Raw genomic sequence first — 22,928 nt, forward strand, 5'->3', positions numbered from 1 at the left:
AGACTCTTTTCAAATTGGAAAAGGTACAAGACAGGGCTGTCCTTTGTCCCCATTATTGTTTATTATAACTTTGGAAGTATTGTTGAATAAAATACGGGGCTTGGATGGTTTAAAAGGGATCAAGATTAGGCAGCAAGAATATAGAGTCCGCGCTTTTGCGGATGATTTGGTCATAATATTGGAACAACCGCAGGAATCCAGTATGGTTTTAATGAATATGATTAATCAATATGGTCAAGTGTCGGGCTTTAAAATAAACTTAGGAAAAACCAAAATATTAGCTATAAATATGAATATTAAACAAAAGGAAGAATTAGGATTGATGCTAGGATGTGAGGTAGTTAAAAAAGTCAAATATCTTGGAGTTAACATTTTAACTTCAAATGGGAAATTATATAAGCATAATTATGAACCACTTTGGCATAGCATACAGACAGAGATGAAAAAATGGGAGAAATTGCACTTATCTTTGCTGGGTAGGATAGCGGCAGTGAAAATGAACATTTTACCAAAATTTTTATTTCTCTTCCAAATGTTACCTATACTTAAAAAAGATGCGAACCTTTTAGAATGGCAGAAGGGTATCAATAAATTTGTGTGGGCAGGAAAGAAGCCGAGGGTAAAGATGAAAATAATGCAAGATGTACGTGAGAGAGGAGGATTGAAGCTACCTAATTTAAAACTATATTATGATGCAGTGGCATTATCTGTAATTAGTGATTGGATTCACTTAACCAATGATAGAATATTGAACATTGAGGGACACGATCTGGTATTTGGGTGGCATGCTTACCTGTTATTCAACAAAAATTGGATAAGAACTTTAAAAGTCATATTTTAAGAAATGCTTTATTGCGGGTCTGGAAGAAATACCAATATAAATTAAATGACAAGTTACCCATGTGGGCAATTCCTAGACACGCAATTGAAAATATGAATACAGCACAAAAACAGGACAGAATTACCTACAGACAGCTTCTTACCTCGGAAAGGGGGGTATTACAATTAAAATCTTTAGAGGTATTAAAAGAGGAGAAGGTAGTTCAAACATGGTTCCAGTATGGGCAATTACAGGCTAGGTGGAAAATAGATCAAAAAATTGGTTTTATTCAAGTTGAGGATAATCTGTTTAAACAAATAAGAGATCAAAGCTTAATGCATATAAAGAGGATATATAATGTATTAATACAGATGGATTTGGAAACAGAATTAGTTAAAGATTGTATGATAAAATGGGCTCAAAATATTGAGGAACCATAATGTTGGATACATGGGAAAGAATCTGGGTAAGAAATGTGAAATTTACACAAGCTCAAAATCTGAGAGAAAATTTTTACAAGATGTTCTATAGATGGCATTTAGATCCTAAAAAGTTGGCTTCTATGTATCCGAATGTACAGCCTAAATGTTGGAGGTGTGGTTCTCTCGATGCTACATATTATCATATATGGTGGACCTGCCAAAAGGTTAAGGCATTTTGGATAAAAATATGGTGGGTCATGCAAAATGTTTTTAAAAGAAGGATAAAGTTTAGTCCTCAGTTATTTTTACTAGGTATATGTACTGACTTTACAGTGGTAGAGACCAATTTGACTCTGCACCTGATAACTGCAGCAAGACTGTTGGTGGCGCAATATTGGAAGAAGGAAGACTTGCCTACAATCCAAGAATGGACATTGAAAGTAACAAACTTAGCTGAAATGGCTAAAATATCGGCATATCTCAAAGATCATTCAAATGAGAGATATAAACGAGACTGGAAAAAATGGATTGACTATATACAAAATAAATACGGGACTAAGAAATTCCAGTTAGCCTATGCTTAAGATCAGAAATGATTTAAACTGTTAAAAGTCAGTTCAGTAAGAAGAAGCTAAGGTCAATCTAGAATGTTATTAATTTCTTTATTTCTTTTTTCTCAATAGATTTTAGACTGTGTTAGTTAAAAATCCATACCGTGTACGGGTTCTGGGAAGTCGGGGGGGGGGAAGGAGGAGGGGGGGTGGGGGGGGTGGAGGGAGGGAGGGGTACACACAACAAAAAAAAAATTGTACCTCAATGTCTTAATGATTGACAAATGATGACATATTTGTGTTTTTTTTTTTTAAAGAAAGTGAATCATGGCAGTTATTAAGTTAGTAACCTGGTTGTTAAATTAATCTGGATTCCCTATTGTCTTTGCTCGTCAGAAGATCACAAAAGGGGATCATATGACCCCTGGGAGACTGCAACTGTCATAAATATGAATCACTTATCAAGCATCTGAATTTTGATCACATGATCATGGGCATGCTGCAAAGGCTGTAACTGTGAAAAACAGTCATGTCACTTTTTCCAGTGCTGTTGGTAATTTCAAATGATCACTAAATGAACTGTTGAAAGTTGAGGGCTACCTGTACTAAGCAATTCCATGTATTTTTGATGTAGAATTTACTCTAATGAATAAATACATTAAATAGCCGATTTTAATCATAATCCTTAAACTAAATACCAACAAGGCCAATTGATTCTTGAGACACACTGAAGTAGCCCTGGTTTCTTTGAAGAGTGTCTCCAGAGGTTGCAAAGAGATGATCAGAGAGAAAATATGCACAATTTCCAATGAAAAAATCAGAATAGGCATTGGTAGTAATCAGACCATTTTGGGCACTGCCGTTTAAGGCATTCCAGTACTCCATTTCATCATAACCCATTTCAGCAGCCTAAACTGCCATGGCAAGCAGATATTTTACCAATAACATGGAGTTACATGGAACTATTCTGTAACTGTACATGTGATCTTTTCCATGTAAGATTTTAGACACATGGAAAAAGCTGAAACATCACCACATAAGCAGGAGCTGCTACCTTCCACATGGAGAGATGGTCTGGATTAAGAGGGAGTTGATAAAGGGTCCAGTAGCTTTAAAAAAGAAGACTCATCTCACAGCCTATGTCTTCAGAATTTACAAGATCAAATTAGGCGATTTAAGCCTAGTGTGAATCCTCTAACCTGGGACTTGGATCATTTATGTGCATGAAGGGGCACTAATTGCTGTTTCATAGTCTCTACAACAGATTCCTTGGTAATGATGAAAGCATCCTGTAGCATCACCCAGCCATTACTAATTGGCATCCAATTGTTCTCAGGATCATTTTTTCAGTCTGGTGTCAAATGGAAGTGAATCTAGGAGTGACTAATGGGGATCCTACCAAGAAAACAAGTAAAATAAGTAATCAAAGAAAATAAAGAGTATTCTGACTGAAGATTTTCCAATTGATTGTTGAACTTCTTTCAGGAACTCTAACTGTTGTTCAGCTTCTTCTAGCTTTCCTCCGAGAACTTGGCACCATATAATTCCTGTAATGAACATATGTGATAAAATATACTTTTAATAACTGTCACGGACTTGTTACTGTAAAAAGCAGATAAGCAATTGATCACACTGTTAATGCAAAGACATTGTAAGAGAGAAGCTGTGGAAGTTGCTTATCATCATATTTCAATTTAATTGCAATCTCTTCTCTCTTTGGATCTATATTCAGGATGGCAATAAACTATCCATACAAATAAAATGGTAGAGTAACCACTTTTATTAACAAAATATTTACAAATGAAATTATGCAAGTTATTATTTATAGTGAATTTATTAAACAGGTTTGGGGCTGTTTGTTCCCTTTCTCCATAAGTTTTTTTTTTTGGCTCAGCTATCTTTAGACAAAGACTTGACAGTTACTCTTTCATCTGCTGATTCCCCCCCCCCCCCTTTTCAACCAAAGGATACCAAGCAGCTTCATTTCTCTCTGGAAATCTTCTAATTTTGCTCTTTGAATGAATCTGTCTTTCACTATCCAGGAATATCCAGCATTTCTGTGTATGAACAGCAGTTTCACACTCTCTAATATGTCTCAGCTTTCTCTGCTCCAAACAACAGCTAAAGAAATATGAGTCATATCCAAATGTTCAGTACTACTTCTTAAAATATGCCCCAGGGATGGCATTACATATATGGTTCAAATGTGAAGGGCAAATAGCTATATAGTAGTAGCCCACCTGTCAATGAATCTACGGTATTTTCATCCAAATCTATGGCTTTTCTGTACCACATAGAAGCGTCTTTCCACTTTCCTTGAAGGATTAGCTGATATCCTAATTCATTTGCAAAACGTGCATCGGTAGATATGAGCTTACTACAAGCGGTTTTATTGAAGTCATACACTTCCTGAAGGATATCTTGATTCTTCCCAGACTAAACATGAGTTCCAAGAAAGTTAGTCCACACACACACAAACACACACATGCACACACACACAGTTTATAAATAGAAGCAAGGATTATGAGCTATCTTTTTTAGAACATATTTAATGCATAAAGTAGTTGTAACTCAGATTTTTCTTTGCATCACTAATATTTTCATTAGAAACAAGGTGAGAAACAGAACAAATTAAATTTAGGAAGATATGAAAAACTAAATATTAAGAGGAATAGAGTTTTACCAGTCTAGTGATCACCAGCATTTTTTGAAAGTGAAATTCTGGTCTTTGAGGCTCTTTCATGTCCAAAGCAACAATATATTCTCTAAACAGATGCAATGCCTACATTCAAAATATCAATATTATTTTATGATCAGACACAGATTATTTGTTACATTGAATGACATAGGAAAACTCTCGTGACCAAGATCACTATCTATGATTGTAACCTTTATTTATTTAATTGTATTGATATCTCTTCTAGAATCTCAAGATAATATGCCTTCCTCCAGTTTAATCACATGCATAGATCTAAGATATATATTCATCATGAGTGACAATGATTAGTTTCAAATCATTTTGTGAGTTTCCAAGGCCGTGTAGACTTGAACACCAGATCTTCTAGTCCAATTTCCTAACATTAAGTCCTAAATACTATACTACAGTGATATTCACATGTTCCTTTCTATGGATCAGAAATTTGTTTTTATTAATGAAGTTCAGATACCAAAGGATACATTCTGAAGGGTCTATGACAATTCACCACAGCCAACTTGCCGCAGCCAATTCTCCATGGGACAACTTGCTGCGGACAAGAGCTGCACTAATATTAAATAATATTTATTCTATTGGTGGAATAGAATCATATTTTATTTTCAATAATTAAGTTGAATTTTTAAATTGTCCTGCAGCAAGTTGTCCTCCAGCAAGTTGTCTCTGCTGAGTTAGCTGCGGTGAATTGAACATAGCAAGTTGTTGTGGCAAGTTGTCCCATTCCCTACATTCTTAGATATATTGCAAACTATTTATGACAGGTTTCTATCTAGGTAGTAAAGTATATTTCCAAGTTGTTAACAGTGCAAAACATAGCAAACTTGACTGTGGGTAAAGAGTATGATGCTGATCGAACTAAAGGAACTACGAAATCAGAGCCCCCAGTCTTACATTACTAACATAATACTTACCATGGTTTTATTGCCAGTGACAGCAAGATGATTTATCACCATGTATTGGAGTCCATCTATATCATTTGGCTCTTTGCTTAAGATTCTAAAACAAGAATTGTTTCCAGGGAATGAGAAAGCAATTCCAAATAAATTATTAATATTAAGAGATTAATTTTAGTCAAAAGTGACAGGTTGATACAAGGTCATACTCTAGTAAAGAATGACTAAGAAAATAAATTAGAAAGGGATTGCATCATTTTTAAAATATACAGAGAATGGGGCAAATTCAATAATTTTGGGAAACTATAGAAATTTCCATTTTCAAAAAACAAAGAAAAAGCATCTACTGAATCCACATAACATTGCCAGGAGTTTTTTTGGTTGCTCTAGAAACAAGTTCATGTTTGAGACATTGCCTCATGCCTTCTTCTTGGGTGGTAGTTTGTGCCTTTCCCCTCAAGTATTAGATTTGTAACAATGTTTATATTAAATGTAAATCCTACTTTTTGTGTGGTTACATAAACAATGTAACTAATATTGTTAACAGTGTTAAAGAGGACAAATTTCCCTCCAAGCAAAGAAGGGGAATAAGTGTGGTTATGAGTTCATCTACTGTATCTATGTGAATCTATTCTAATTCTATCTGGTTAAAAGTTATGCTGGAATGGGTTATTAGTTTATTGATTTATTTTTTTGCAGAGCTAAATAGAGCTGATAGAGCTTTAGATAACTGGGCAAAATGGTTCTTCAGATTATCAGGAAGATGAAACATAAAACCTAGCAATCTTTAAAATAAAAACAGTTTATTTATAGAATGGTTAACTAGTGCTATGCTTGTACTCCTATGCGCTCTAAAGCACAGAAAAATTAGCTCCATTGGATTAATTAAAAGTTAGATGGGAACCTAACTGTGCTCTAACTTGAAAAATGTATGAAATTGTCTTTCCATTCCGTTCTTATTGCACAGGCAACTAAGCAAGAACCTTTAGACTATCCCATGTAACGTAATTAAATATCATACAATCATAACAGAGACAGGAGCATCAATAGAAGCCAAACAATAGAATCTTATCACTGTCTATTGATTGGACTAAGGCAGCTTCTGTCTGAGGATTTTTTCAGTATGATAAACGGACATGAAGCAAAGTAGAATATCTGCTTTTTGGAGGCAGATATTTCAGTAGGAACCAATTTGAAGATTTAAAAGCAGAAAAGCATTTCTGAAGCAGAGAAACATATTCTTTATAAGTATATAGCAGGTACAGGAAAGCGACTTCATAAAGCAGACCAAATATTTTAAAATTGAGGGAATTTCCCTCAATCTTCTCTTTTTTTGGCAATAAACTCCTACCGTTTACTTTCTTCCACACTTTGCTCCCAGTCTTGCATTGCTAAATGTAGTTTCATCTTAGTGACAAGGGCTGGCACGAAGAAAGGAAAAGTGACCACTAACTGGCTAATTATTTCCAGAGCCCCTGAATAATTCTGATGCACCATGAAATATGTGGCCTATAAAGACAGAAAAATCAGGTGGGATAAGGGGGAGGGGAAAAGTGCATTATTTGTAAAAGACATTTAAGTAACTTTGTGTTGTCCTAACCATCTATATTCGATAATTAAATTGTCTAAATTCAATATAGATTTGGCATTTGATTGGGAGCTGCCCAGTTGGTTCTAAGACGGGCAGCAATATAAATGTTTTAAATAAACAGCAATAGTAACAGCACTTAGATTTACACACCACTTTACAGTGTTTTTACAGCCCTCTCTAAACGGTTTACAGAGTCAGCATACTGCCCTCAACAATCTGGATCCTCATTTTACTGCCCTTGAAAGGACTATGAAGGCTGAGTCAACCTTGAACCCGTCAGAATCGAACTCATGGCAATTTTAGCAAAGTCAGACTGCAATACTACATTCCAACTACTCAATTAAATAAATAAATTTATATTTATATATTTATGAAATAATTTGTGTCATTCCAGTATGATTATTTCAATCACATCTATTTCTTGAAAACAAACAAATTACGATTTTTGTATGCATTAAGATGCTACTTAGGATCTTGTAACTCAGCAATAAAATTTATTGGGGCTTAACAATATGCAACCGGTGAAGCAGCACTGTATGACTCACCAACAGTTTTTAACAAGTAGTAAATTTAAAAATGCCACCCTACTGCTGCCGCTGCCAAATGCTTACATTATGCGTTGTTATCAACATCTGCCTATCCCAGGTCCATGGAAAGGACTCAATAGATAAAAATGAATCTAAACATTTTGATTGTGTGACCAACCATAATAAAACGAAGAATAGAAAAGAGATATGACAAGATAAAGTGTTACATAGCCAGCACATGAAAAAAAAATTAAAAGGGACACTAAAAAGATCTGACAATGGCTAAGAGCAGGAAAATTGAAGAAAGAGACTGAGGGACTAGTTTTAGTTGCACAAGCCTTAAAAACAGATGGATATAAAGCCAGGATTGAGAAGAGAGCCCCCACCTCCAACCCACTGAACTAGTTCAGAAAGATACAATTGTCAATGATATTAAAATCTGCTGAGAAATCAAGCACAAGAATGGATGTGCCACTCACATCCCAGCTCTGCCACAGGTCTTTGACAAGGATGACCAAGGCTCTCTCAGTACCAAATCCTGGCCTAAAACCTGACTGCAATAGATTCAGGTAATCTTTTTCGTCCAGGATTTTCATCAGCTGCAGGCTGACCATTTTCTCGAAAACCTTCCCCAGAAAGGGAATGTTGGAGATTAGTTGGTAATTATTGAAAACTGTTGGGTTTGATGGTCATTTGAGAAGAGAGAGTACCAGTTGCTCCTTTGAGGCAAGATGAACCACCCCTTCAGAGATGCCAACACCATGGCCTGGGGACAACCATGAATCACCTTCCTAGCAGCTTTTAAGGTTCAGGAGAGGCTTGGATCCAGTAATATTAACTTAGCTGTTCAGTTTTTTAAACTCAATCAAAAACATGCAGCCTATATTAGACTTTTCAACTGACAATGTCATTATATTGGTACATCCCTAATAACTTGAAGATACAAAACCATAACTTACTTTTCCCATCATCCCAAATATATCTGTATTGTCTTGAATTCCTTCCTCCAAATATTTAATAGATTTCTTAACAGAATGTTGTTTATCGGATGTAACATAGATCCATCCTTTCAAAACCTGCCCCTGCAGCAATTTTAAAAAGTGATGGAACTTCTAAGAAATTTAATGAAGATTAAATATTTCATTAACATTTCATGTGCAACAGAACAGCATGAACAGCAGAGGGTGTCTTCTGTACATTACATGCTTATTTACGTGTTACTTATAAAAATACAAATAATAAAAATATTACTACAGCACTAAAGGATGAAAATGTCTTATTTTATACATATGTGTATGTTTTACTTATTTCAACCCCTTATTTCAATATGACTGGTGGTGTTTGACGAGGGGGTATGAATGTCCCTCAAACATACATATGACAATATTAAGTCGTGCATCATAATGCCATTCCCACTAACATGCAGATTTTGACCATCCTGGAAATGCTGTTGAATTTAACCAAGGAAAAAATAGCATCCTTCTGCCACATTCCTAGAGTTGTGTTCTATTTATGATTCCCAACACTAAAACAAGGGAGTAAATGTATCTCTGTTCATATGGTACACTGAGCCACAAACAATTCAATTACAGTACAACTCTGCTTGTTTGGTGAATCCAGCCTTTGAAATTAGTTTTGGTTCAGTATGTTCAGTATAGTTCAGTTAAGTAGAGATAAATATTTTATGTTAGTAACTTTGTATCTTTGAAGTTCAGGTTTCTGTTAAGGTAATATTTTATTCATGTATGTATATATGTATGCATATATGTATGTATGTACTTACGTACGTACGTATATGATTTTCATTCAGATTGAAATAACATAAAGCTCTGAAGCCTGAGGAAACCATTAGAACCCAAATTTGGGGAAATGTATTCCAGAATTATTTCAAGAACAAATGGGAAATATTGCTCTGTGGTATTTTCTATGGCTAAGCCATATCTAGAGCTTCTATCCACCCATCACTTGTGCTTTCTTTTGTTCCCAAGATCTAATTTATGACTTTTCAAAATTTCCTGGATTTGGGCAATATTTCCAATATCCAGTGGGAACAAAGATTGTAATGAGTGAATAGTCAAGACTTCTGGACTAGCTAGCTCAAGGTTTTCATCAAGGCCAAAAGAGATTGTCTTAGAGATTGCCAATATTTCACAGCTCAGAAATAAATCCCGGAGAAGAATTCAAAAGCTGTATAAAAAGTATATGCCAGGAGCAAAGATCAAAGGTAAAAGAGCACTCTAATCCATTGTACCTCTTTCGCTCCATTAGATACTTTCAACATTTTGTCAATATACTCCTTTGCTTTATCATTCTTGTTCATTAGCCACAGAAACATCCCTGCATAATACAGTGCATTGCTTCCAGCAGTTTTCCGTGCTTCCTTCAACTTGGTTTCTAAGTCCAAAAGAGCAGAGGAATCTGAAAATAAACAGAACAGATGACAATCTGTTTTCCACTTTATTTATTTATTTAGGAGATTTATATTGCTGCCTATTCGCACATGGTGACTCAAGGCGGCTTACAAGAATATAAAAACATCATATAAAAACATAACTAATAAAAGAGAGAATCATATAATATAATATAACTCCCATACCCCCTGCAACAATATATCAAACAAGCCACTTAATGGGCTCCACCCCGCTCCGGGTTCCCCAGCCCCCCCCCGAAGAACCAGGTCGTCAGCGCCTTCAGGAAGAGTGGCAGAGTGGGGGCCATTCTAATCTCTGGGCGGGGGGATGATGTTCCAGAGAGTAGGGAAACACCATGGAGAAAGCCCTTGTTCTGGGTCCCACCAGTTTTATCTCCCTAGGGGATGGGACCCACAACATTCCTTGCTTTCGTGCTGGTGGGTGGGGTAGATGTGACTGACAAGAGATGGTCCCTCAGACAGCCACGTTTTTATTTTCATGTATTATAAGTAATTCAAAAGGAAGCTCCTAGGATATTTTCTTTCAAGTAAAAAATGGCAGTAAAGGAACCAGTAAAAATGAAAAAAAAGACCTTACATTATTCAACTATCTCAAAATAGTAAAGAAAACTTATTTACTAATCAATATTTTTTTGAAAACATTTCAAAATTAATTTATGTAAATCTTGCATATTCATCAAAAGATTATTTGGAAATAGCACCAACATAGAGTTCCAAAAGGAAGAAAAATATGTATCCAATCCTGGTTCAAACAAGTAACAGAATGAGAAATCTTACAATCTTGGAATACTTAGAATTACTGCAACATATCTTCTTTCACGTAGCACTCTATTGTGGAAATCATATTATTTTTAAACAATGAAAAAGGCTATATAATTTATGTGTTTTGTTTTCTATATTATATGTACTCAAGTCAAGTAAATCCAAATGAATACTGTCCACATCAACAGTATTCCATGCTATATAAGCCAAACCCTAATGAAGTTGTTAAAAACTGAGACAGTTATTATATTGCAATTGACATGCTCAAATATTTGTGGATATCATATATTCTGAGAACAGAAGCCAACATTGTTGGACATTTCATATCCATAGATCTCTCTCTCTCTCAAAAACAAATCACTATGCAGCATATCTATTTCAGGAAACAAAATCATTGTGAACATTATTGCTTTCATTTCCTTCAATCATTTAAAATTTAAAATATTGGAAAAATATGAAAGGTCAGACATGACAGGAAGCCTGGCAGGAATCAAAATAAGTATCTGCAGGTATATTGACAGCCATAGATGTCACCCTGGAGACACTGGCAACAGAGTGTAAGTTAGAATTAAATAGTATTGTAGGTATTAACATGGTTTCTCAATAGAGGATTTTCTTGAAGTGAATGCCTTCATCTCATTCTGGATTATTGTTGTCCAGTTGTTTGTGACTGTGGGTATTGTTTCATTAGGATTGTCTTTCAATAATATCTTTGACATCTTCCTATAAATTCATTCTCATATCATTAGTGACAATATCTAGTTATTTTCTTCTCTTGGCCAGCTTTTCACTTGTCTTTGATTTATCAAGCCATGTACAATTAATTGATTTGCAGATATTTTGGGTAATATTCTTGCACTAACTCTTCTTTATGTTTTCCTTAGCTTTTTGACATAAAACATTTCCATGTTTGTAATGTTCTTAAATAAGTCTTCGATTTTACCTTTATTTTCAATTTGTTGTACTTATTATTTAAAACTAACTTCTTGTTCCATCTTATTTTTTCTCTGAAACTCAATATTTATTTGGCCAGGTTTTTCTCAGTCTTTCTCAGGTCTTCTAACCTATTTTCCCTCTGCATAGTTTAGCATTATAATAGAGGGATCAAAATGGAAGAAAAGAAAGAAAAGAAGAAAGAAGTTTTCCTCACCAGGTTTTCATCTGACTGACTGCAAGACAGCTCCTGAAAATATGCTACATCTTTCATTTAAAACAATTTATGACATAATAACTCACCAATATTTTCACATCTTTTGTGAGCATAAATGAGACCTAGAAGGCAGCATAAGGAAACATCAGCATGTCGTTTCTGGGCATTTTCAAGCAGTGAGATACCTTCTTGGATTCGGCCTGTAAAGGTCCAAAGCAATGACTTTAATTTTTAATAGATTTCACTTGGAAACTATCATAAACATAGTTACTTTGAAGGGCAAAGTTAAACCTGTAACCAATACAATTAATGGATGGAAACTAATCAAGAAGAGAAGCAACCTGAACCCAAGCAGAAATTTTCTGACAGTGAGAACAATTAACCAGTGAAACAGTTTGCATCCATATGTAGTGGGTGCTCCATCACTTGAAGTTTTTAAGAGACTGGACAGCAACTTGTCTGAAATGGTATAAGTCTTGAGCAGAGAATTGGACTAGAAGACCTCCAAGGTTCCTTCCAACTCTATTATTCTTTAAAGTCTATAAACATAATTATTTTGGAGAGCAAAGCTAATCCTGGATTCAGTACAATTCATACATCAGCTCTGCAAATAGGTTTAATTGTTACACTTGGGTGGAAATGATCTAATATTGTTTTGCAATCCTTGGTATTGTATATTTTGTTTTTGTTATTTTTCTCATGACTTATCAATGTATAGATGATACATTCATATTGCTAATTTGGCTTTTAGTTTTTTGGAATTGTATACTTTTAATGTATAAGTTTATTCTTATTGCTTTGGGATATTTCAGTATCATTTGATTTCATAATATCTTTTAAACTACTTACTTGCTCAAATTAATTTTGACTTGCTGGGTTGCTCTTATCAAATTATACTACCCATCTGTTTTCTAAACCAAGCAGATTTTGTTTTAGTTTTTCAATTTCCAGTTTTAGTTCACAGATCTCTTGATTCTTTACACTAATTTGCATAGAGAATGTCAGATTGTGAATGCAAATTAATATTTCTAACCTACGCCAAGTTTTCAACACTCCTTCCACATTTATTTCCAATTTCTGTTCCAGGAACGTTAATTGTAATCCTACAGTATCTACTCAGTACAACTAATTCATTTTAAACAATCATTTTCACTAATTACCCAGAAGCAAAGTTCCAAGACCCTTGAAAAATAGCAGCACTGGATCATGGGCATGTTTGGACAGTTCAACATTTGTTGCTTGAATAACATGGTTGAAGTATTTTTCCTGAGCATAGTATAGAATTCTAGCCTTGAGATGAAAAAAAGAGTTGAAAAGTTATTTTGGTTCTGCTCACTAGGTTACTACATCACTGCACACTAGAACTAGACACAAGTTCTTGCCCTCACTCTGCCAAACTAATTCCCACAACACTGTCAAACTATTTACTAAGACTATATTACTCTTCTCATTCTTCCTAGTACCTATCTCCTCCCATTTACGACTATAACCATGTTGCTTGTATCATTACAATTTATATTGTTTTGTTTCCTAGTATGTTTTGACTGCTTATTAGTAACCTATGAAATGTGGATTTCAGCTGCCAGCATCTTTTCTTTCCACATTTCTTGAAATTGCTGAAGTTGAGAAGCATTGCCCTTAAGGTATATGAAGCCATCGCTCGGTTAATACGGCCAGTGTTCCCAGCCGTTTTTCAATAGCTGTGTTTTTTTTTTATGTCAGAAACACGTGTGTTTTGGGAGCGTGTGGAGGAGACTACCATCGACTGGGGGTCCGCGACAGCCATCGCGCCTTCTCTGAGGAGAAGCGAAACCGCAAGGCCCGACCTAACCGACAAAGCGCGCGCCAACAAACCGCCCCCGCTCCCGCCTCGAGACGAACGGCTTCAGCAACCAATCGCGGAGGAGCTGCTGTTGCTCCTCCTCCTCGCCGCCATGCCCTTTCTTTCCTGGAGAGCGGCGGATTTCGCCTTCTCCCTCCTCCTCCTCCTCTCCGGCATCCGGAACGCTACCTTTCCCCGCCCCTCCCCTTCGTTGCTAAGCCCCGTTGGGGACGTTAAGGCGAGTGACTGACGGGCGCTGCAGCCTATGAGGCGCGCGTGGCGTCGCTCGGCTTGCTTCGCTGGTTGTCCTTTTCCCGGCGGCCTCCGCTCTCGGCGCATGCGCGTCAGGGCTTGCAGCATTGGACGCTGTCGAGTTGTGTGGTTTTGGCGACCGGTGGCAATGGAGCCATTGAAGCCGGCGGGGTCTCTTCCTCTTCTTCCTAGCGCTTGAGTCGGTGCCTCTCACCGGGCAGCCATGGGGCTGAGCTCCAGCTCCGAGGTTCCCGATGGGGGCTCCGAGGGCTACCATGTGCACGGGGTAAGCAGCGTTTCCCTGGAGGGAGCCAAACTGGGGCGTAGGCGGTCCGAAATCGAAGCGCCCATCATCCCCAGCCAGTGGGTGGAAAGGACGGGCATGAATCCAATCCCTCTGGGGAGGAGGGCATTGGCTTCCACAGAAGATTAGCCGCTGCTGGCCCCCCTGAAGCTTTTCTCCCCCCCCCAGACGTTGATGGACCCCAGTACCCATTGTTCTCACCCAGTGGCTGGGGATGATGGGCATTCATCTCATACCTCTTGATGTGACAAGTGACCAGCTGGGAAAAGGATCTTGGGAAGCGCCTTCTGTGAGGCTGTGTGTAATTTTATTTATTTTATAATCCCCTCTCTATTATATATATATATGTTTTTCAAGGCAGCGGACATATCCAACAAGGCGTCCTCCTCTTATTTCCTCCACAATAACAACAACAACCCTGAGGGGTGAGTTGGGCTGAGAGAGTGAGCGACTGGCCCAAGGTGTCCCCATCTGGCTTTCATGGCTAAGGTAGGACTTGAACTCAGGTCCTGTTTTCCAGCCACTTTCTAGCTTGGTGACTTAACCACTAGACCAGTGGGGTCTGCAACACTCAAAAGAGCCATTTGCTCCTATTTCCTACAGAAAAGAAAACACTGGGAGCCACAAAATGGGTGGGTGTGGCCAGATCAACGCCACTCATTTCCACCCAGTCACATGATCCCACCCAGTCACGCCTACCCAGGTTTTGTGACTCCCGGTGTTTTCTGTGGGAAACGTAGTAGAATAACCCGACACGGAGCTGCAGCAGAGGTACGAAAGAGCCATATGTGGCTCCAGAGCCACAGGTTGCTGATACCCACACTAGACCAAACTGCTGGGTGATGTCCTTATTTCAAGTCTTTTCATCCTGTTCTGCGTCTGAAAAACGTTCCAGAAGAGCAGCCATCACACAGCCTCAATGGGAGATTCCAGTCCCGTAGAGTCCTCATCCAGGAAGAAAGCTGGAGAAATGAAAAAGATCAGAACCCCCTAAATGGCTTTCCCTAAGGCCACTTGGGTAATTTCCTTGACAGCTCTATGGAAGAGTTTGAGAATTGTCACCCTCTAGGGTATTTTCCTGTCTCTCCAGCCTGACCCGCTAGCTGAAATTCCCTTGCTGGTTTTCTATGCAAGCCCTCATCAGGGCCATTTAGCTTTGCTCATAATTACAGAAAACCTGCCCTGCCACCTGATACCTCAATTTGTTGCTCTTCCGATTATTAACTATTTATTTTCTTTGTAAAGAGGAATGTTGCCTATTTCTAGAACATAGTTGATTTTTGTTGAATGTTCAGGCAGTTTGCAAAAGGCAATAGCATTAAAAAGTAACCCACCAAAATTGTATAAAAAGAACTTAACTATATTCTAAAACAGCTGTTGCCATATGCCTGTTTATCTTCTGTGTGTAGAATCTAATTATTAATTTTTTGGCTATTTTGCCCTTTTTGTTAAAAAGTACATCTCAGCTTCAAGGGTGAATTTTGCATTGGTGAAATGACTAAATTTGTTAATATCTTGCAAGCATCATACCATATCCAGTTTGGTGTAGTGGTTAAAGTGAGTCCCATAAAGCCAGCTGGGTGACTTTGTGCCAATCCCTCTCTTTCAGGATGGTTGTTGTGCAGAAAAGAGGAAGACATATTATGTATATTTGCCACCTTGAGTTACTTATGAAAGTGGAATAAAAATGAAATAAAATGGAGTAGAATAGAATTCTTTATTGGCTAAATGTGATTGGACACACAAGGAATTTGTCTCTGGTTTATAAGCTCTTAGGGTACATACAAACATCATAGAGATAAGTCATAGATCATGAATCGTAAGACACAATCATAAATCATAAGATGCAAATAATTGATAATCATAATATACCAGTAGGAGAATCTAGTAGAAACTATGAGGTGAGAAAGATGAGAAAATGACGTGGATAATGGCAATAGAGGCAACTACATGGGTAAAATATCTTTAAGCATGGATATTTAGGGTAAATATTCATCGATATGGTATGGATGTGCTGTCTCCTTGCTTCCTCACTGAATGTATCTCTGAATACATTTATCATTCTGCAATCTCTATCCCAGTGGTCAAATTGGTTGGGGATGATTGGAATCCTGTAGCTTGGGTGGATCAGAATGATTAAGTCTTGCCTTTGCAAGATTAGTGCTGTGCCTTTTTAATATTGTGTGCAGAAGTTATGAGTCATGACTAATTGTTCTTTTTTTTTTAAAAAAGGGAGGGTGTTAGGCGAGGTCTTGGTATGAGATGTTTAACTTGTGGGGAGTGCGGGCAGTAATGTTGCCTTTCCTTGGTGGCTTTCAGAAGTTAAGCTTCTGCAAAGTCAAAGCCCTTCCGTATTGCTGGGTGTGCACACAAATACATCAGACGTCAAGCTTGACTTAAAGGAAATATTCAGAAATGCATTCTCTGGGTGTATGTTGAGACTAAGGTGAGGTTCTGTGGAGAATGTTTAACCCAAAGTCTGAGAAATTGAGATCCTTTTGCAAAAGAATTAAAATCTCAAAATTGTGAACTCCCCAAGAAGCTTGCTATGAAAGGAGATAATGCCTGGCCTGGCCTCCTTTTTAATTGCCTTGGATCTTGTTCTCTTGGACAGGGAACTAGCACTTAGACATATATGCCTCTTCCTAGGGCTTCACAGCCCTCTCTAAAAGGTTTGGAGGATGGAATGCTGAATCAGTCTTGAACTGGTCAGAATCGAACTCCTGGCAGTGAGCAGTGAGTTAGACCTGCAGTACTACATTCTAACCACTGCGCCACCACAACTCTTCTCCAAATTGTGGGCTGGGCAGCTTTGGTCTTGGGGCTCCAGATTATAAGAAACTCCTCCAGTTATTAATAACAGATGTTTATAGTTAATCTGTACATAGGCTTATTTCAGGCACTTTTTGCATTAAGCATCCAACTTTCTTTAGGAAGTGCATTCTTATGCTGATGTTCAGTTTTATGCAATATGTCAATTTTGCCATTTTTGCAGATTCAAGAAAATTCCCCTGCTCAGCAGGCTGGATTGGAGCCATTCTTTGATTTCATACTTACCATAGGACATACCAGACTGGTAAATAGCTAAGAAAAGCCAGTGTTTTCTGTATCAGTATGCGTGTGTGTGTGTGTGCATGTGTGTACTTGCCTGTGTTGGTGTTCTTGCAAATATCGCTTGGTGGTTCAACTGACTTTATTTTTGAAATTGTAAATTGCTCCAGTCAATTTTCACTCCCAGATAATGTCCACTATTGGGCTTCTTCCTCTTAAATCTCTTAATAGATAGAGATCTTCAACAAACATTCTCTGTTTCTTTGGATTACATGTGAGATTCTTTTAGTTTTAACAGGTTATGGTCAGAGACCAAAAAACGGTACAAGAAGAAGCAGATTACAGAGAACAATTATTAATAGTGACATGTGAATCTGTAGGTTAAAAAATACAGGTAGACTTACAACCATTCATTTGATTACTGAAAAAAAGTGACATGACGATTTTTCATCCTTCTGACCATAGTCACATGATCAAAATTTGGGTAGTTGGTAACTGACTCATATTTATGACAGCTGCAGTGTCTCAGAGTTATGTGATCACCATTTATAAACTTCCCAGCAGCTTCTGACAAATAAAATCTGTGTGTGTGTGTCTCTCTGTGTGTGTCTGTGTCTGTGTGTATCTGGATTTGCCTGATGACCATGTGATTCATTTAATAACCCCAGTAATTTGCTTAACTATATTTATTTGGCAATAAAGATTGTAACATGGAACAAAACTCAAAAGCTGTCTTGATTAGCAACACAAATCTGGGGCTCAACTATGAGTTGAGGATTACCTGTAAAGATGATAGATATGTCATTTCAGTATCCTTAATCAGCTTAACAATCAAACCTGGGAGGCTTCTGATAGCATTTGCAATCAAGCAGAACTTTGCTGTTTTTGGAAATTTTAGTAGAAAATTCAGCCAATAAGCAAATGACTGAATAAGGATCACCATATACAATTACTGTAAAAAAAAGCAAGAAGTATGAAAAAATTAAGGTTCCACATTTAGGCAAGAAGAATCAATTGCACAGGATAGGTGGTGCCTGCCTTAATATAGTAATTGTGAGGGATCTTGGAGTCCTAGTTGTCAGTCATTTAAATATAAGCCAGCAGTTGGCTGCAGCTACCAAAAAAGCCAACACAATCCTACAATAACAGGGATAGAATCAAGATCACATGAAGTGTTAATACCACTTTATAATGTCTTGGCCATCCTTGGAATATTGCATCCAGTTTTGGTCGCCATGATATAAAAAAGATGTTGAGACTTTGGAAATTGTACAGAGAAGAGCAACTAAAATGATTAGGGAGCTGGAGACTAAAACATGAAGAACATGGAGACTAAAACATGAAGAGCATGGTTGTAGGAACCGGGTATGTCTAGTTTAATGAAAAAAAAGGACTAAGAATGACATGACAGAAATATGCCAATATTTGACGGGCTGCCACAAAGAAGAGGGGGTCATCCTCTTCTCCAAAGTACTTGAAGACTGGACAAGATGCAATGGATGGAAACTAATCAAGGAGAGAAACAATTTGGAACTAAGCAGGAATTTCCTGACAGAACAATTAATCAGTGGAACAACTTGCCTCCAGAAGTTGTGAATGCTCCAACACTTGAAGTCTTTAAGATAGCCATAACATCATAAGAAGATGTTGGATAGCCATTTCTCTGAAATGGTATAGGGTTTCCTGCCTTAGCAGGGGATTGGACTAGAAGACCTCTAAGGTCCCTCCCAACTCTGTTATTCTGTTATTCCATTCTAGATGTATTGATACGTGATTGTGTAAAGCACATCATGAATACAAAAAGTAAATCAAATATGGAATGAATTGATATATAAATAATACAAAGCAGGAGTTTGCAGCTTGAAGTCCTTAGACCAAATTTCAGCCTTGGTAGATGCAGCCTGCCTCTTGCTCCCTATCACCAACTCAATTGCATCTTAGAAACCTCGGGAATTCAGCTAGTTGCTTTAGGGAGGTGTGGGAAATTATGTATGGCCCCTTTATGACTGGTAGGCACCCAGAATTCCTGAGCCACAGGTCATAAAAGGGCCATAGTTCTCCACCCCTGCTTTAGGATATGACAAGAAGATCTGATCTACCAAACACGTCCCCTTCTTAGATCAGCTTTCCAGAACTGGAAATGATGGGCAGAACTCTTGTTGTTCTAAACTGACCTGCTGGGAAATTGTCTGTAGAATTTGCTGTATAAGCAGCCATTGGTGGCCCGGTTTTAGGAAGGTCTGGATTCATTTTTTCTTCCTTCCTTTTGGTAGCTTTGAGACTGAAAAGCATTCGTGCCATCAGGTGCAGCTTGCGGAGGCAAAAGCTGGGCTTGCAGCCCTTCGGTCCCTTCCCCATGCAGGTGCTAAGAGTTTGATGCGGGCAGTGCAGTGCTTGTCTTCATAGCAGATACAGGTTGTCCTCGATTTGCAACAGTTCGTTTAGTGACTTTTCAGTGTTGCAACGGAAAAAGTGACCTAAGACCATTTTTTTCACACAACTATTGCAGCATCCCCATGATCACGTGATCAGAATTCAAATGACTTTGGCAACCGTCTCCTATTTATGACTGTTACGGTGTCCAGGGGTCTTATGATCGATCCACTTTAGTGACTTTCTGACAAGCAAAGCCAGTGGGGAAGCCGGATTCACTTAACCACTGTGTTACTAACTTAACTTCTGCAGTGATTCATTTAACAACAACGGTGGTAAGAAAGTTTGTAAAAATGAGCAAAATTCACTTAACAAAAGGTCTCACTTAGCAACAGAAATTTTGGGCTCAATTATAGTTGTAAGCTGAAGACTACTTGTAATGCGAATTGAGATGCAGCTGAATTGGGTGAGAACTTCTTCTTCTTCTTTAAAATGTATTCTTAGAAAGCAAAATCCAATTTTTATGGCTACCTGTCTTTGAAGACTTAATCGTGGCATGAGAAATAGCTCTGGACCAGATGCTGAAGTGAAATTCTCCCACCATTAACGTAACTTTCTTTTCGTTATATGTTTCATTAATTTTATTTACTTGTTTTCTTTCTCACCAACTCTCTCTGGCTTAGAGAATTAAAAAATATGATGTAGAAATTAACACTTCCAAGGCAACCCCCCCTCCCCCAATAAAAACAATTTTAAATCAAAAGCAATAATAAATGTATAATTACAATTAATACAGTGGTAATAAACACTTTTCAAGAGTTCTTTGGATAAGCTATAGTTTTAGCAGTTTCCAATACAGGTAGTCCTCAACTTATGACCACAATTGACCCCAAAATTTCCATTGCTAAGTAAGACAGTTCTTAAATGAGTCATGCCTCATTTACAATTTTTTCCCACCACAGTTGTTAGGTGAACCACAACAGTGATTAAGTGAATCTTAGTCATTAAGTGAATCTGGCTTTTTCTGACTTGGCTTGTCAGAAGCTCCCTAGGGATGTGGCAAGTGATACTCCCAGGACCTCTTCAACCACCCTCAATACACTCCAGCGGCCAAGCACCCAAAGTATGACTGATGCGGCAATTGTCATAAGTAGGAAAAACTTATGGCCATAACATGTTGTTATGGAAAAAGTCATTTTTCCCCCAGTACTGTTGCAACTTTGAATGGTCAATAAATGAACAGTTGTAAGTCGAGGATCATCTGTAACGGTTACTGAAATGACAACCTTATTATGTGGGTGAGGGCTCGTTCCTCATTTTCTCGGCATCTTTGCTTAAGGGCATCTTTGAATTTTTGAGTATTGAAACCTGTTTGGTATAATCAAGGTGCCCCTTTTGGCAAAGCTTTGGAGGGAGGAGAAGGGAGGGCATTGACTTCTTTGCTGAATCACCAAAATCAGTTCGCAATATTTGACCAACTGTAATCCTTATTGGTAATAATTAACAGATTAAAAGCTGCTTGACAAAGGCGTGCGGAGATGAGAAAGAAGGCTAGCTGGTAGATTCCAGCTGTTATTTCATTTAGTCAACGTGGCAATCTGTCATCTTGAGTGCAGGCAGTCCTTGACTTATGACCACAACTGAGCCCAACAGTTCTGTTGTTAAGTTGAGATGTTTATTAAGTGAGCTTTGCCCCATTTTACAATTTTTCTTTGCCACAGTTGTTAAGTGAATCTCTGCAGTTGTTAAATTAGTAGCACGGTTATTAAGCGAATCAGGCTTCCCCATTAGCAATAGCAATAGCAGTTAGACTTATATACCGCTTCATAGGGCTTTCAGCCCTCTCTAAGCGGTTTACAGAGTCAGCATATTGCCCCCAACAACAATCCAGGTCCTCATTTTACCCACTTCGGAAGGATGGAAGGCTGAGTCAACCTTGAGCCGGTGAGATTAGAACCGCTGAACTTCAGATAACCGTCAACTGAAGTGGTCTGCAGTACTGCACCCTAACCACTGTGCCACCTCGGCTCTCTCCATTGACTTTGCTTGTCAGAAGGTTGCAAAAGGAGATCACATCACACGCGCGCACGGACACGCACACACACACACACACACGCACAAACACACAGGACATTGCAACTGTCATAAATATGAGTCAGTTGCCAACTGTCTGAATTTTGATCACATGATCATGGGGATGCCACAAAGTGAAAAACGATCATAAGTCACTTTTTTTCAGTGCCGTTGTAACTGAATGGTCCCCAAATGAACTGCTGACCTGTGTTACCTTTGTTATCCCAGACCTATTTGCTTAGAAGTCATGTTTTTATATTTGGGCTAAAAGATGCTTTCTTCACATTTCGCCTGTGATTATAGTGTTGTTGACAAAATGACTTAGGTTCAAGCACTGCATTCTAAAAAACAAAATACCAGGACAGGACAGAAATATTGGACTTTTCTTATGCAGATCCTGTTCTAAGGCAGCAACTTTGTATGTATAAACATCTGAATTTGCCAACACAAATCCCCCCCCCCAATTTTTTTTTAAACATCTGTTGACAAAATCAACCTCCCAAACCAAAATAAATACTAATGTTGCTACACTTCATCCTAACTTTAACTAACCCCAAATAAAATTGGTCAGTAAATTTACACCAATTTACAGTATAGCTAATCCTCAACATGACCACAATGAAGCCCAGACTTTCTGTTGCTAAGGAAGATAGTTGTTAAGTGAGTTGTGCCCACTTTAACAACCTTTTTGTCACAGTTGTTAAGCAAATCACTGCAATGGTTGAGTGAATGTCTTGCGCTCCTTAAGTGAATCTGGCTTCCCCCATTGACTTTGCTTGTTGGAAGTCTGCTAGAAAGGTTACCAATGATGATCCCACGACCCCCAGCTTAGGGCAGCTGTCATAAACATGAGCCAATTGCTAAGCATCTGAATTTTGGGGGGTGCTGCAATGGTTGTAACTGCGAAAGGCAATCATGCCACTTTTTTCAATGGCACTGTAACTTTGAACTGTCACCAAATGAGTGATAAGTCTGTATTTAATCTGGAAGTGGGTTGAGTGGGACTTTCCATCAATAACTGCAAAATTAAAGTTTAAATTTAATTTCCAGGTTTGGAAAGAACTGAGCTGGAAGGATAGCTGGCCTTCTAGAATGAGTGAGTGAGTGAATGGATGAATGAAAGAAAGAAAGAGAAAGGAAGGAAGGAAAAGAAAGAAAGAACGAACAAGCTCTCCATGGTGTTTCCATGGAAA

At 37.9% G+C, this 22,928-nt stretch overlaps 2 protein-coding genes across 3 annotated transcripts in view; one reads left to right on the top strand and one right to left on the bottom strand.

Moving 5' to 3' along the window:
* TTC21A (tetratricopeptide repeat domain 21A) overlaps positions 1 to 13,646 on the bottom strand; it is a 58,432-nt gene extending 44,786 nt beyond the window's left edge. The window contains exons 1-10 of the mRNA XM_032237513.1: positions 13,620 to 13,646; positions 13,021 to 13,150; positions 11,947 to 12,060; positions 9,769 to 9,935; positions 8,477 to 8,599; positions 6,751 to 6,908; positions 5,418 to 5,502; positions 4,477 to 4,575; positions 4,034 to 4,229; positions 3,243 to 3,340 (exon numbers count right to left, since the gene is read on the bottom strand). Of these exons, the coding sequence (XP_032093404.1) occupies positions 3,243 to 3,340; positions 4,034 to 4,229; positions 4,477 to 4,575; positions 5,418 to 5,502; positions 6,751 to 6,908; positions 8,477 to 8,599; positions 9,769 to 9,935; positions 11,947 to 12,060; positions 13,021 to 13,150; positions 13,620 to 13,646 (1,197 nt within the window). The remainder of the gene's footprint in view (positions 1 to 3,242; positions 3,341 to 4,033; positions 4,230 to 4,476; positions 4,576 to 5,417; positions 5,503 to 6,750; positions 6,909 to 8,476; positions 8,600 to 9,768; positions 9,936 to 11,946; positions 12,061 to 13,020; positions 13,151 to 13,619) is intronic.
* A 351-nt stretch (positions 13,647 to 13,997) lies between these two features.
* Positions 13,998 to 22,928, top strand: part of GORASP1 (golgi reassembly stacking protein 1) — a 30,132-nt gene continuing 21,201 nt past the window's right edge. For both annotated transcript variants that reach the window (XM_032237615.1, XM_032237616.1), the window contains exons 1-2: positions 13,998 to 14,220; positions 17,234 to 17,314. In XM_032237615.1, coding sequence (XP_032093506.1) covers positions 14,158 to 14,220; positions 17,234 to 17,314 — 144 coding nt within the window. In that variant the 5' untranslated portion in view covers positions 13,998 to 14,157. The remainder of the gene's footprint in view (positions 14,221 to 17,233; positions 17,315 to 22,928) is intronic.

The sequence above is a fragment of the Thamnophis elegans genome, chromosome Z (assembly GCF_009769535.1).
Source record: "Thamnophis elegans isolate rThaEle1 chromosome Z, rThaEle1.pri, whole genome shotgun sequence".
Taxonomy (NCBI): Eukaryota; Metazoa; Chordata; class Lepidosauria; order Squamata; family Colubridae; genus Thamnophis; species Thamnophis elegans.